This window comes from Haliotis rufescens, unplaced genomic scaffold (genome assembly GCF_023055435.1).
Source record: "Haliotis rufescens isolate VD_foot unplaced genomic scaffold, xgHalRufe1.0.p SCAF_20, whole genome shotgun sequence".
Lineage (NCBI taxonomy): Eukaryota > Metazoa > Mollusca > Gastropoda > Lepetellida > Haliotidae > Haliotis > Haliotis rufescens.
In genome coordinates this window covers 19,162,325-19,178,219 of record NW_025963891.1, presented here as the reverse complement: position 1 = coordinate 19,178,219, position 15,895 = coordinate 19,162,325, and the positions used below count along the sequence as shown (strand labels likewise).

General features: G+C 42.5%; 1 protein-coding gene across 2 annotated transcripts in view; it reads left to right on the top strand.

The window, feature by feature from the left end:
- LOC124130090 (galanin receptor 2a-like) overlaps positions 1-13,209 on the top strand; it is a 71,074-nt gene extending 57,865 nt beyond the window's left edge. For both annotated transcript variants that reach the window (XM_048400920.1, XM_048400921.1), the window contains one exon: positions 11,779-13,209. In XM_048400920.1, the coding sequence (XP_048256877.1) occupies positions 11,839-12,951 (1,113 nt within the window). In that variant the 5' untranslated portion in view covers positions 11,779-11,838 and the 3' untranslated portion in view covers positions 12,952-13,209. The remainder of the gene's footprint in view (positions 1-11,778) is intronic.
- The last annotated feature ends 2,686 nt before the right edge of the window (positions 13,210-15,895 follow it).

Genomic DNA, 15,895 nt, shown 5'->3' with positions numbered 1-15,895 from the left:
TGTGCTTGCGCTCACTGTGTAATTAGAGTGTGACAGTCGATGGTGCAGAGGTTTTGCTTTATTGTTGCTTAACCAGCACTCAGCAATATTCCAGCGGTCAGTAATTAATTAATCCAATCTGGCCTTGACATTGCAGTGATTGACACGAACCTCGGTCTACGCAATTGGAATACGATGACATACATCAACCAAGTCTCGATCTTGACCACCCGATCCTGTTGGTCGCTTCTTACGATATGCATTGGTGTTGAAAACCAATTCTAACCCGGATCTTTACTGGGTGGGGCACTGTGGTAACACTACACATGGCAACGTTGAGACACAACTACAGTGAAACCTCTTTAATCCGAACAGTACCGGTGCCAACGGTAAAGGTTTATGAGGAGGGGTCCGGATGGCAGGGTCCTGACTAATAGGATTTCACTGTATGTGGTACAATGATGGTCTGCTTGGTGTGTAGATCACTAGTGAACCATTGTCCTCTTGTTGTGTAGAGCGGGGATCGTCAAGGGCGGATCAAGCAATTTTAAAAGGGAGGGGTCCAAATCATCGAATAAATCTACTGCCTACAGGATCATGTACTACATTTCGTTTCAAAAGGGTTGGGGGGGGGGGGGGGGGGGGGGGGGGTCCACCATCCGTTCTGTAGAGTGAGCATCGCCAAGGGCGGACCCAGCATTGTTTTTAAAGGGAGGGGTCCAAATTATCAACATCCCCTCTAAGGTAATTTTACTGCCGGCAAGATGCTACATTTGGTTTTAAAAGGGCACACACACACACACACACACACACACACACACACACACACACACACACACACACACGCACACGCACACACGCACACGCACACACACACACATACACACCTCTGGATCCGCCTATGGTCACTACATGTCAACAGTGAACCATTGTCTTCGTGCTGTGCTGTGCAGTGCAGTGCAGTGGCTACATGAATACACTGTTGGTGGAGGTAGATGAAAGGGTCTCTATGGTAAAGCACTCGTATATCAGCCACGGCAAGGCATCATTATCCAGGTCATCCAGGTGTAGAGGGTTGTATGCCATTGTGATGAATGCACTCCATGAACCTTGAGCAATTATGATAGCTGCATTGAAGCACTGAAGCTACGAATCAATCACCGATTGTTTTAACTGTTTGGATACCCAACTAGTGTTGTAGACCCAATTAGTCTAGGTAACCGCGCCCCTTATCCGGGCATGGCTATTTTCAGCTGTTCCGCGTATAACAACAGAGGACCATGGATCGTCCGTCAGGCTCGTCTGTCAATGTGCGCTGCAGAATGTGCATCTCTGGTCTAAAAAAACATGAACTATATTTATATTGTTTCCTTAGTCCATCAATGATACTGTAAGGTTAACTGTAGTTCATCCATAGTGAATACTGAATAGTGAGTATGGTTTTACGCCGCTTTTAGCAATATTCCAGCCATATCACGGCGGGGGACACCAGAAATGGGCTTCACACATTGTACCCATGTCGGGAATCGAACCCGGGTCTTCGGCGTGATGAGCGAACGCTTCAAGCACTAGGCTACCCAACCGCCCCTGAATACTAAATAAGGAATCAAGATTGAAAATGAAAACTGGAAGCAAGATGTTGGTGCGTTCTAGTTTTTGTTTTCTACCTGGTTCGCTGTGCTGCTGAGTTGGTGTTAAGGGGGCCCTCGTCTATGCTGCAGTTGTAGATGTTAAATATGTAATTGTCTTTATTAAAGGGGTTGTGTTCTTGGCATCCTAGTCGTCCATGCTACAGGGTCGGAATTAAGAAGAAGAAAGTGGCACAGAGTTTCTAATTATGATCCAATAGGAATGGAAATAAATGTTCCCATGTTGCCCCAACTTTTCTGAATGATTCTCTTTCTTTCTTGCAACCTACCAAAGGACACACACACACACACACACACACACACACACACACACACACACACACACACGAAAGTGTGCGAGGAATTATTCACCTTGCGTTTATCTAATGGGAAGGGACAAGCTCGGACATTTCACCAAAGGCGTTCATTAAATACACTGTACATTAGGCGCAGCGTGGGGGCTTCCAGCGGACTCGTGAAGAGGTCTGGGTTTGGTCAGACAGTTTGACACAATCAAGGAGCTGCCTCATGTCCACTCGTATACTCCTATCTATAAATCAGAGATTTTAGAAATCAGTAACGACACTGACACCATCTGGAAACATTGAGAGCTGAGTTAAGTGACGTTAGCTTCTGAGTAATGGGTGCAGCCTTCAAAGGTTCTGCCCTCAGCTGTATTTTACAGGTTACACATACCTGTACTCCTGTATCCAAGGCTAATGGGGCGTCTACAGTAACACCATCTTGACCCACTGTATGGGCTTTTTGTATGGGTGTGAAACAGGATTTGGACTGTGATTTAATTGTTTGTGTGTAATGTTGTTATGTTGGGTCGGTGCTCATACCTTCGAACATTGGTTGTCTGGTACAGTCCGAAAACTATTTCCGACTTCTGTGAAAAAGCATCCCACTAGGCATCCTGTCAACTCAAACACTGAGGTGAAACGGGTTGCCTCAGTGTGGGACGGATAGTGTAGTTACTTAAGTAACAAATAATTATAGTGGTTTAAGCGTTCGCTCGTCACGCCGAAGACCCGGGTTCGATTCCCCACATGGGTACAATGTGTGTACTCACTGGTGTAGTTGATCGGAATACTTAGTGTTTAAATGAAGATCAGTATTGTGTTAATTCTTAAGTACTTTAAGACATATGCTTGAGTAGTGACATTCTTCCATATTTCGACCGGCAGATGAACCCGCATGGAGATCCGTGATGTCATTTTTTTACAAATCGACGTCATATACCTGGAATATTTCTGAGTGCGTCCTTAAACAACAAACAAACAAAACAGACATGTGGTGCTAATATATAGAGAATCTCCAGCGAGTGTCTTTTGATATCAAATATATCAACACGAGTTGATAAAAGTGGGAAAACGTTTTTTTCCACTTTTATCAACGAGTCTTGGTCTATTTGATATCAAAAGACACTCAGGTGAGATTTTATTTATCATCCAGCATCATCCGAGTTATCATCCATAGTAGGGTTTCCTTGTTCACTTCCTGTTTCAGTTCCATATCGTCTACTTCAATGTAATCAGGTGGCGGACCAGCTCATACACAAGCATTGTAGAGAGGAAGCTGCGACTTGACAACCTTGATAGTTCCATGCTTCTGTGTTGGTTCATTCAGTCCATCCTTCAAATGCTGTGGACCACTCACCTTTTGCTGCACGTCGATTCAAGTCACTTAGTGTGATGTCTCTCCTCAACGTAGTGTCTCTTCAAGTCAGTCGATGTTATCAAACGCCAATGTTACTTGAACATTTGGTTGTATGCATCCTGTGTAACACTTTCTTCGCTCAGTGACAATTTATGAAGACAGACTGATGTGTCAATCTCTTCACTTTGGGAGTATGAAACGCCATGTACAATTCGGTTCAGAGTGCGAATTAGTTCCACACACCCAGTGAGTAACTTTGCAACATATGGCAGCAGGATTTGTTTTAGGGGTTTCACCTTGACACACATTTTGCCATAACAATGTTCTACTCTATAGTCTGCGAATATGGTCTGATACCAAAATTGATGTGTCATTGTCTCAAGTTAAAAGCGTTTTCAAGAAGAGGTTTAATGATGCAGGAATGTAGGCAGATGCATTTTTCATTTCTGTTGATACTGTTGGCCAAGGCATTGTAACATCTTATCCCTTGACTTCATTTCTAAGCATAACAAATACATTCATCATCATTTTATCAAAATGAGAAGTGTCTTGCTTGGCAGCTAGGAGCTTTTCCTTCAACTTCTGGTTTTCTCTGACTAGCTCAGTCAATGTTTGTCAGGATAATCCGAAGGTTTGCTTTTCTCATCAGGTATCATATGGATACTCTTCAATTTGAGTATATGTTTGGTCAAGGTCGCACGAAACAGTCTGTTGAAGCAGCAGCAGCACTAAATTTGGCTGTTGCGTCTTTCCAGGCTTAGTGTATAGCCAGAGCGATTGAAATTCCCTTCATCAGCGACTCCAAAAACATTAACTGCTCCCTTTTGAAAAACGATAGATGAGAGTTATATCCCTTATAAGGCAGACGACACTGCTTGGATTCCTTTTCAAGAATCTTTAGTAATGTGACTCGGAAAATGTGCATTTGATCATTTAAACTTTCCTATATGTTAAGTAGAGTTAAATATTAGCAACTGTTTTGCTATAGAAAAATAATTCTATGCTCACATAATGCTTCTTGCTCACATCCCTGTTCTTGTTCTTATAAGGGGGTCATCGAAAGCGAGCAGTCATTGTCTCAAAACTCAACTTTAGTTGAAAACATTAAGTTTGTCTTTTCTTTTGCAGAATAAAGGTCCAGATGCTTCCTTTTGGGTTATATTTTGTAATATATTCAGGTTGAAACCTAGTTCATATATGGTACTAGATGTCATTCTTCTTGGATTAGTGGTAACCATATTGCATCAAAATGTAACTTTACCATCATCTAAATACATATAGGACATGACTATTAGCAATAGGAGTATTGTTTTATCAAAACATAATGACATATTTCAAGAAGTCCATCTTCATACAAATCTTTAGCGCAAAACGACATTTGTCATAAAATGCATCAAAAATCGTTCTTTACCACACCACAAAAGATAATAAATTTCAATTTTTCAGACTTTTAACAGACTTGAGTACTTCTTGGCTTCAATCATAGCCCATTTGGGTTAAGAAAATCCCATTGTAGTGGTATGTGCAGTTTATTTTCTGACAGGTGGTAATATTTTAAGCTGAGGTCAAATGTTGTGACCTTTTGACCTCTGGTGACCTACATTTTTACTGTATTAGTCCTATATTACATACCAACATGTAGAGCATCAGGTTACCAACATTTTGAGTGGTCATAATTCACCATATGACTATTGCTGGTAAAGTTATTCCACTTTCTGGTTTCCCCTACCCTGAAATCTGGTCCCGTGGATTCGACTCCCCTTTATGTGGTGATTACTACCACTAAGCTGTGAGTCCCGGATTGCTTTCAAAGGTTTTTTTCATCTATGGATATATGACTTTCAAAATATCATACTGAGATTTTGCCACCCAAGGTGGTACCGCTCTATAAAATTTTGGGGCATTGGGCATGGCTCATGGACCAATAGTGACCAAGGTCTGCAAAGCATTGTGATGCAATTTCAATGATCTCACCGAAGCGATATCTCTTGCTGGAGTCAGGGGCGCGGTGCAAGCCACGAATCGCTTAGAGAAAGCAAATTAATCGCTCATCCTGGGTTCTGCAACAATTCGAAGTGCTTGCGCACTCTTTCAAAATAGCGGCGCAATGAAGAACGTAATAGAAGAGGCTCGATGGCTAGCTGATGAAAATTATGACTACTTTGAAGATGTGGAGCAGACTGGTGATGGTGGGGTGTTAGCTGCCTTTGCTCATTTTCTCGTTGATCCAATCAAGAATTTCCTGTTCCGCTGTCAATGTCAGCCGACATTTTGGTTTGAGAACGAAGCGACCTCAGCTAGCTAATGTTTCGCTTGCAAGCGGCTGAAAGTTAGCGCACTGGCGAATCGCTGTACATCGCTTGCAAGCGATTGGCACTTTGCAACGCACCCCAGTTTTGGATGAAAAAAATTAATCACATGGATACACATGTGCCCAGAGACAGGTAACTCCTCACTCATATTAACTGATAGAAGACCGAAACACAAAGGAAGTTCCAGTTAGTCACGGGTACACTAAGGAGGCTTCCGCGGAGATTGTCTCGTTTCCCAAACCCATTTCATGTACTTTGTCGAAAGCACTGCAAGCGTGTCTCCTTCAAATGCATCACGCGTGTTTAATTTCGCACATGTCAGGTGAATAGGAATTGCTTCCTAAAAAGAATGTCCAAGCTGAATATTCATGCATTTTTGCAGTCATGCAAGACGGTGCGAGATCTGGTTGCAGTATTTGTCTTTGGGGAAATGCGGTTTGTCGTAACCCGAACACCTTCATCAGAACATCCCTGGAACAGATGGGAGGACGTAGATCCTGAACTCGCGCAATTAATCACTGCATTTAGAGATACGCAAACAAGAACTGATATGTCAAGGATTCAATTCCAATTTAGTAAGGGAAGTGAATTCAAGAGCGATCACTGAATACGATACATTTTAGTCATGGTTCTAATGGGTTTTTTCAAATTAGATTCTTCTTCCAATGCATCAGATAAATTAATTAAGTCATTCTAATGAAAAAAATATAACAAATCAGTGAACTGTTTATATCATTCTGGTTAGCTACAAACTTTTGGGTGATGATGATCCGGGTTACAATTGGTCTTCAGCAACCCATGCTTGACATAACGGGTTCGGGTGGTTACGGACTTGGTTGAAGCATGTCATCGTATCCCATTTGCGTAGACCGATGCTCATAATGTCAATTGCTGGATTGTCCGGTCCAGACTCGATTATTTACAGACCGCCTTCATATATCTGGAATACTGCTGAGTGCGACGTTAAACAACAAACATACGACAACGTTTTGGCGATATTTGCTTCAGGTTAAACTTCAGGCTCCGCGGGCTGCCCACTTCAGATGGTCGGGGTCAGCTGTACTGGTTTCCCGGGCGACTTGTTTGTTCTTATCTTCATGATTCGCCCTGATAATGTTTCAAGTGTGTCAGCACCATACCCGTGCTCGTGGGTTTCACCAAAGTGATAAACGTCTAAAACCTGCATCACTTCGGGCTGTAATCCCGCATGAAGCTGACACGGTAATCAATCTGAAATAATGTTCAAAGCGGCATAAAACCAACCTCACTCCCTGTCTTCATGACCACAAAGATATACGACTGTGGATGTGTGCAGGAAAGTGCTAAAAGTACATGAACCTGATAAATTAGCCCATGTGTAAACACGAATCAATCCTTTGAAGAATGGATTCGTTTAAACGTATGTGTTCTTTAAGAACGACGTTCTTACAGTAGAATATAGAAATTCGGTGACTCACCGTCTAGTCCGGTACAGATTCTGTCTGTACTCTGCTGCCATTATTAAGGCAATCAGGAAGGAGAAGGGCGAATTAACAATTATGTCAAAGAACTTTTGACAGAAATACAATATGACTGAATAATAAGTAAACTGTGACTCAGTACTCGAGTGAGTTAAAAGACAGGCAGGGTTGTTGAGAACATGTTATGTTGACTGTACCGCAGATGCCATTAAATCGAGGCTTTGACCTTGCGATCAGCTTTTATAGCCATGCCAGACAGGCAGAAAGAACTGTCCCCAAAGGTATCTTGGCACTGACAGATTAAAGGCACTACACTTGCTGAAAGTAGCGACTCAATCACTTCAATTTCCGCGGTTGAAAGACAAGCAATGACTTTGTAGTTGGCTATAAATTTGGTTAAATAGGCAACCGTAGACGCAGAGCCGATGATCACAGGACAGAGACAATAACCCTGAAATACAATTGCTGTTAGAGAATGATGAAAGATTAGAAGACACCAGGGTCTTTTCTTGTGTAGACGGATGCCCTTCAGTATAACATTTGCTCGAAATATAGGTATTTTAATATACACAAACATTCTTGTGAAAGGATATAAAAGCTTTTTCAGTGACTTTTAAGGCCAAAACACAAGATATTTTTATTTAGTTTTCGCGAACACATGGTGTCATCACTGATTTCCAGTGATCCATTCATATAAGGTCGAATACCCTATTTTCGAACAGCCGTATATGATATTGATTTGTCTCATTATAACGAGAGGCGTGACGTCATCAAAGTTGGCGACTTAAGAACACGTTCGGCCTGTCAACATTGAGTTCATGTGAAGTACTGTACACCTCTCAGAACAGTCCGTCATCATTCAGACATTGATGCCCGTGTCATGATGAAGAGGAAGAGTAGAATAGTGTGAACACTTAATTTGACAAATATTCATATTTTGTTAATAGGTTTCAAACATTCAATTATTTTTAAGTTGTAATGAAGACCTGCAAGAATTATGTTGTGCATTCTGCGTGTGTTCATTCATGAAAACCCCGCTAAAATGCCAAACCAATCAGATGTTCGAAAATAGGTGACGTCACTCGAGAGCAGCAGAAGTTTACAGACGAGACAAAGGAGGTCACGCCTTTAATCGATAAGTGTTTTTTTTTCGGAACGTAGCTGAATTTTATTGTTGAAGACATTACCTACTGTTGTGAAGCAGAATTTGAGTTTTGATTCACCCATCTCTTGAAATATCGGGGGCGGTCGGGTAGCCTAGTGGTTAAAGCGTTCGCTCGTCACGCCGAAGACCCGGGTTCGATTCCCGACATGGGTACAATGTGTGAAGCCCATTTCTGGTGTCCCCCGCCGTGATATTGCTGGAATATTGCTAAAAGCGGCGTAAAACCATATTCACTCACACTCACTTGAAATATCAGCAATGCCATCTTACCTGTTCGAACATAGGGTAAGTCAGGATAATGTTCACGCTATGCCTTTTACGCCCACTGGAATCTGCTTCGGCAGATAATTGAGACTGATAATTATCTTGCGTTTACGTTTTATATTTATCCGGGGCAGACTGTTTTTTTCTGAAAAGGTCCGGTTTAGTATGTCAAAAATCGATATAAACAGGGCATTTACAATTGCATTAATATAAACACAATAATTTACCAGATCCAGATAACCCGCTTAGCTGTGCGTCATGGCGTGATGGGACTTCATTGAGATCCTGTATACGGTATACCTTCATGTATAGACTCGTGTGGGTGGCGTTAAATGCTGCTTTGACACGGTACTGTAATATACGTTTTATATATTTACCCGACACAAATGCGTCAACATATCTATTCACGATTTCAATGTGTGGTCACCTAATGTCATGTTACTATAGGACCTGTGTGGGCGGCTTAGTATTGTTATGGTACGGCACAGTAATGTGTTTTGTATATTTACCGGAACAAATTCTCAAAATATTGATTTAGGATTTCCAACATGTGTACACCTAATGGTCTCTGTCTGGACCGTGTTTATATTTCATTGATAATATTCCTATATAGGAGTTATTACTTAGTTCTGTCTGAGAAATGACTTTATATGTGGTCGCTGTGAGTGAGTGAGTGTGTTTTTGTGCTGGTTTTATCAGCATGCCAGCAATACAACGGCGTGGGATGTCTGGTAACGTCATTAATCTTGGCCTTCGGTGTGAAGATGGAACGGTTTAACCACTAAACTACCCCAACTCCCCTGCCTTTATTGACAACGGTATAAGGATCTATACCGAAACGCCGCCTTTACAGGAATTAAAAAAGTCGTAATTCATAAATTGTGTCTACTTTGTCATCCGACAACCTATAAGTCATGCCTATCAAGTAATTTACCCCTGTGGCTGTTGTGACTCAAGATTTGACATGGACATTGGTTAGAAGGAAGATATTTCCTTTGAAATGCCCTGCAAACAGGTTCTTACTCCGGCGTTCGTTTTCAGAGGTTTCATACCTATCACTCACAATAAGGTGAATGGACGTGTTGACTAGCATTTGACCACATACCTCAAAGGCTGGATTAGTCTTAGTTACTCACATATGATCAAACAGGCACATGCCAATTATTGTTCATAGTTTCTTAAATACTATATGGTACGTTGTCAAATAAATACTCATCTGTCAAATTAAGAATAGTGCGTATTGTACAGGCGACGTATTGTTATAGATCTTTAAACCGTTGTCAGACAAGAGCATAGGACCTGTCTTGCGAGATCACGGTATAAGGTTCTATACCCACACGTCGCCTTTACAGTAATTAAAAAAGTTGTTATCCATAAAATTTGTCTACTTTGTCATCCGTCAACTTCCAAGTATTGCCTATTAAACAATACAGAACACCTGGAAACTCTATGTTTAACGAATGCGAAAGTCTCGTGTCCGCAGTCGATTTGCCTAAGAGATCTTACTGCGTCACTTACACGGCTGTAGCTAGTATGTCTGTATCGTAGTGTAGAAGGCAGCCAAGTTTTACAAGGAAATGGTAGCTCTACGACGAGCATTGAGAAGCGTATTGTGTAGAAGGCAGCACAGTTGTACAAGGCAATGGTAGCTCTACGGCAAGCATTTAGAAGCGTATTGTGTAGAAGGCAGCCAAGTTGTACAAGGAAATGGTAGCTCTACGACAAGCATTGAGAAGCGTATTGTGTAGAAGGCAGCCCAGTTGTACAAGGAAATGGTAGCTCTACGACAAGCATTGAGAAGCGTATTGTGTAGAAGGCAGCCCAGTTGTACAAGGCAATGGTAGCTCTACGACAAGCATTGAGAAGCGTATTGTGTAGAAGGCAGCCCAGTTGTACAAGGCAATGGTAGCTCTACGACAAGCATTGATAAGTGTATTGTGTAGAAGGCAGCCCAGTTGTACAAGAAAATGGTAGCTCTACGACAAGTATTGTTGAAGTATGGGGTTTGCGACAGCCACACACTTACACGCGTCCTTAATGCCTACAGTAACCTGCTCCTGCTATGTCGTGCTCGGACGTTCCAAGACCGCGAGAGCCTGCTACAGGCGGAACTAATGTGCATAGACTGACCTGTCGCTTGATTTATTAATCCTTACGCACTAAAACTACGTCTACAGTCAAAAACTGTTTGTTTGCAGTGTCTGGCATTTGGTATTAGTGTGTGTAAGCTTGGTGAACTCCAAATCCACTTGTGAAGGTTTGAATTGTGTAGGCTGAAACCAAATCAATGTTATAAAGTTATTGAATTTAATGTATATTGTAAGGTACTTACATAACTATAAATCCATAAATCTATACAGCCCCAAGCATCAATACAGAGCTCAGTGTGTTTACCATAAGTAGCGTTCTCTAAAGGTTCATTTCAGTACGGGTGGCTCAACGCCGCGATTCGCTGTGCAGAGTTGCGTCCCTTGGGCACGCCAGAAACCTATGATTGTGGGTTCGAATCCCGGTTCGCCCCGATTATGTACCCAGGTATTCATTCATATGCTCCAACAGATGAACATGAAAGGTTATTCTTCCCAGCCATTGTGTAAAATAGTTACTCCCATGGACCTTGAGGTTCAAGTTGGATGGACACTCGAGTACGGGCCTTGTACACTTCCGCGAACAATTTTGCACGTACACGACTGTCATATAACTCGAACCTCAAGGTTTTGATAACTATTACGTATCTCTCCGGGGTTTACGCCCTCATCAAGCTGACACGCCGTGGTACTAAAAACACTGTTCAAAGCGGCGTTAACCCAAAATCACCTAGTAATTTCAGAAGTCTATTGTGCATTGGTGTTCGTTTGTTCGTTTGTTTGTTGTTTAACGCCGCGCTCAGCAATATTCCAGCTATATGACGGCGGTCTGTAAATAATCGAGTTTGGACCAGACAATCTAGTGATTAACATCATGAGCACCGGGATACGATTACATGCATCAACCAAGTCAGCGTGCCTGACCACCCGATCCCGTTAGTCGCCTCTTACGACGAGCATAGTCGCCTTTTACGACAAGCGAGTTTGCTGAAGACCTATTCTACTCCGGTTGGATTGTCGTAAGTGTCATGAAAGCCTTTCTATACATAGGATGGCTTTATACTCAGCAACTCGAGCACATTACATTCCTGTTGCGTGGATGTTCAGAGGTTGTCATCTGTATTGTTTGTAATTAGTGCTTTTAGGAATAGAAAAATAATGTTCACAATGAAGCTATGAAAATCATTATCATCTGCATGACGTTGTATTTGTGTATTTCAGACGCATCCATGCATCCAGGACACTGAGGATGATAGTATATAACCAAGGAGTCACATTAAGATGGATGGTACTGTATCAACGATGTCAGTGAGTGGCGAGACAATCACACCCGTCGGCGCTCTAGCACTACACAAGATGGACAACTCTGTGAACGACACGTACACAACGTTAAGCCCTACGGACATCAACACCACAATGGTGTACACTAGCTTGAAGCAAAATCCACGATTTTTCAATGGAGTTGTTGTAAGTCTGTTTATGACGATTGGGATTCTCGGAAATACCCTTGTGTTCTGTATTCAACACTTTAAGTGTAAACCAACCACGTTCTCGTTCTTTGTGAAGGTTCTGGCAGTTCTGGATCTGATGAGCTGCGTTGTGACGATGCCGATCGACGTTGTGGTTAAAACGGTTCCTAACCTTTCATCAATCGACATGTTCACGGCGTGCAAAACCGCCCATTACTTTGCATACGCCACAAGCGTGTCCTCCGGAACAGTCCTGCTTCTGATAGCTGTTGAACGATACAGGAAGATATGCCAACCTCTTGGTCGAGCAATAGAGCCCCGTTTAGCAAGAATCCTGTGTGCAATAGCCATTACTGTGGCCCTTAGCGTTAGTTCCTTGACCACTATGGTGACCGGGCCACAGACCATTGAGCTCAACTGGAACAATCGTCTCATCAACCTGACCGTGTGCCGAGCGGAAGAGGAGCTGAAGGCCTCGCCTTCTGCCATAGCTTTAAATGTGTCTCTGTTTGCCGCCTTCGCTCTGATACTTATATTCCTCATCGTCTTCTACACCATGATCTGCAAGAAGCTTCGTGTTCAGACTGAGAAACGCCGCAGTTTTGACGACCGTATTTTGGACGAACAGGGCGAGAAAAGGTCATTCGCGCCGAGTGAACATGTCACGAAAATATTTTTCATTGTCACCATGGTTTTCATCGTCAGCTATTTGCCGCACCTAATTTTGTTATTGATACGGGCGATCCAGACAAACAAACGTGTTTATGAATCATGGGAAAGGAAATTATATGAACTGGCGTACAACAGCCCTTACGTAAACAATATTGCAAACCCTATTATATATAGCTTTCTGTCAAGTCATTTCCGACAGCAGTGTAAAGAAACCTTCGGGTTCCGACGTGTCACCTGCAATAATGCCATGTGATGTAATGACTGGCAAGTCACCACCATTTGTCTCTGTTCTTAATCTGTTCGGTTGTTGGCAATGGCGTGGCTGTCGCGAATGGATGGCCGTATGTCAGGAACGCAATAGTTTGTCATACATCACCCCAATCGCATCCTCGTAACCCAGGTGTATATATCGCTCAACGTTTGGTTGGGGTATTCCTACTATGAAATAGTTTAGAATCCCTATCGCAAGTGGGTAGTATATGATGTGCTTGCGTTAAGATTATCGTAACCTCCAATCACTGAAAAAAGAAATGATGTTGGCTCTCATCTTCTTGCTCCAGGCGATCGTCTGTAGTTCCAGACACTTATGTTTCAGAAACAAAAGCGCCTGTCTATGTACTTATGGCTAGAGCATGAAACGGGCAGTGGATCAGATACCCTTGTGTGCCGAGGATGTTACAGGCGCAGCGCGGTTGCTAAATTGCTTCAGACCGCGGCTCATAAACTACATGTGTGTCTTATTGAGGATCAAATGTTCTGAAGCCTTGTGTTAGCAGTGCTGGATTTAAGATGCCCTGCAGCACTCATCCACCCATCAAGTATATTATTATATATATCCTATACCTTTATGACACATGCCCTTGTCCATTTACCATGGGACCGCCTCCGTGGTCTAGTGGTAGAGCACCGGCCGCGTCATACCAAAAGACGTTAAAAGATGGTACTTGTTGTTACCCTGTCTGGAGCTCATACTAAAAGGCGTTAAAAGAGGGTACTTATTGATACCCTGTCTGGCGCTCGGCATCAATCCGGACTAGTACAAGCACACACACACACACACACACACACACACACACACACACACACACACACACACACACGTGCATGCACGTCGTTATGTAAATGCAATAATCTTGGACGCGACGTTAAACCCCATTTCACCTCACCTCACCGTTTACCATGGGATGTGACGTCATTATATCCCTCCCTCCCGTCATTAACTTTCCACAGATTTCTCCTGTGTAATTGAATTTTGGGGCCGTGTACTTCGAAACCGACTCAAATCAAAGGTATGTTAGCGAATGGGTCCAGGGTATGTGTCATATGATACAGATATAATAATATCCTTGATAAGGGTGGATGACACACGCTCTGTTGTCCGCGCAGGATGACATTAATGACAATTGACTTTATCGTAAATATTTGATAGCTGCAAACATGCCGACCTGTTATGGGCTTCTAACGTAATTTGCTGGCTTAATACGTGAGCGATCGCCATAGCAGCTACACTATTTGTTCAAATTGTGATATATTGCATGTACTTAATGGATTAAAATATGTATTTTCGTAAGATCTATTATTGTCAGTTTGTCTACAGATCAGAATAAAGTAAAGGCGTCGGGGTAGCTCGGATGGGAGTGCCTTTGTTCGTCATGCTGAAGGCCTTGGTTCGATTCCTGATATGGTTTCATATGGAGAAAGACGTATATGATATCATCTCCTTGCTTGCTGCTAGACAAACATGGGTTACTGAGGATCTAGTAACACGGCTAGACAGACATTGGTTACTGAGGATCTGGTAACACACAGCCAGACAAACATGGGTGACTTGGGATCTAGTAACACACTGCTAGCCAAACATGGGGTAAATGGGATCTAGTAACATTCTACTAGACAAACACGGGTTACTTTGGATCTAGTAACACACTACTAGACAAACATGGGTTACTGAGGACTTAGTAAAACACTGCTAGACAAACAATGGTGACTTGGGATCTGGTAACACATGGCTAGACAGACATGGGTTACTGAGGATCTAGTGACACACTGCTAGACAAACATTGGTGACTTGGGATCTAGTAACACACGGCTAGACAAACATGGGTTACTTGGGATCTAGTAACACACGGCTAGCCAAACATGAGTTACTGAGGGTCAAATAACACACGGCTAGACAAACATGGGTTGCTGAGGGTCAAATAACACACGGCTAGACACAAACATGAGTTACTGAGGATCAAATAACACACGGCTAGACAAACATGGGTTACTGAGGATCAAGTAACACACGGCTAGACAAACATGGGTTACTGAGAATCATATAACACACGGCTAGACAAACATGGGTTACTGAGGATCAAGTAACACACGGCTAGACAAACATGGGTTACTGAGGATCAAATAACACACGGCTAGACAAACATGGGTTACTGAGGATCAAGTAACACACGGCTAGACAAACATGGGTTACTGAGGATCAAGTAACACACGGCTAGACAAACATGGGTTACTGAGAATCATATAACACACGGCTAGACAAACATGGGTTACTGAGGATCAAGTAACACACGGCTAGACAAACATGGGTTACTGAGGATCAAATAACACACGGCTAGACAAACATGGGTTACTGAGGATCAAGTAACACACGGCTAGACAAACATGAGTTACTGAGAATCATATAACACACGGCTAGACAAACATGGGTTACTGAGGATCAAGTAACACACGGCTAGACAAACATGGGTTACTGAGAATCATATAACACACGGCTAGACAAACATGGGTTACTGAGGATCAAGTAACACACGGCTAGACAAACATGGGTTACTAAGGATCAAATAACACACGGCTAGACAAACATGGGTTACTGAGGATCAAGTAACACACGGCTAGACAAACATGAGTTACTGAGGATCAAATAACACTGCTAGACTAACATGAGTTACTGAGGATCATATAACACACGGCTAGACAAACATGTGTTACTGAGGATCAAATAACACACGGCTAGACAAACATGAGTTACTGAGAATCATATAACACACGGCTAGACAAACATGGGTTACTGAGGATCAAGTAACACACGGCTAGACAAACATGGGTTACTGAGGATCAAGTAACACACGGCTAGACAAACATGGGTTACTGATGATCATATAACACACGGCTAGACAAACATGAGTTACTGAGGATCA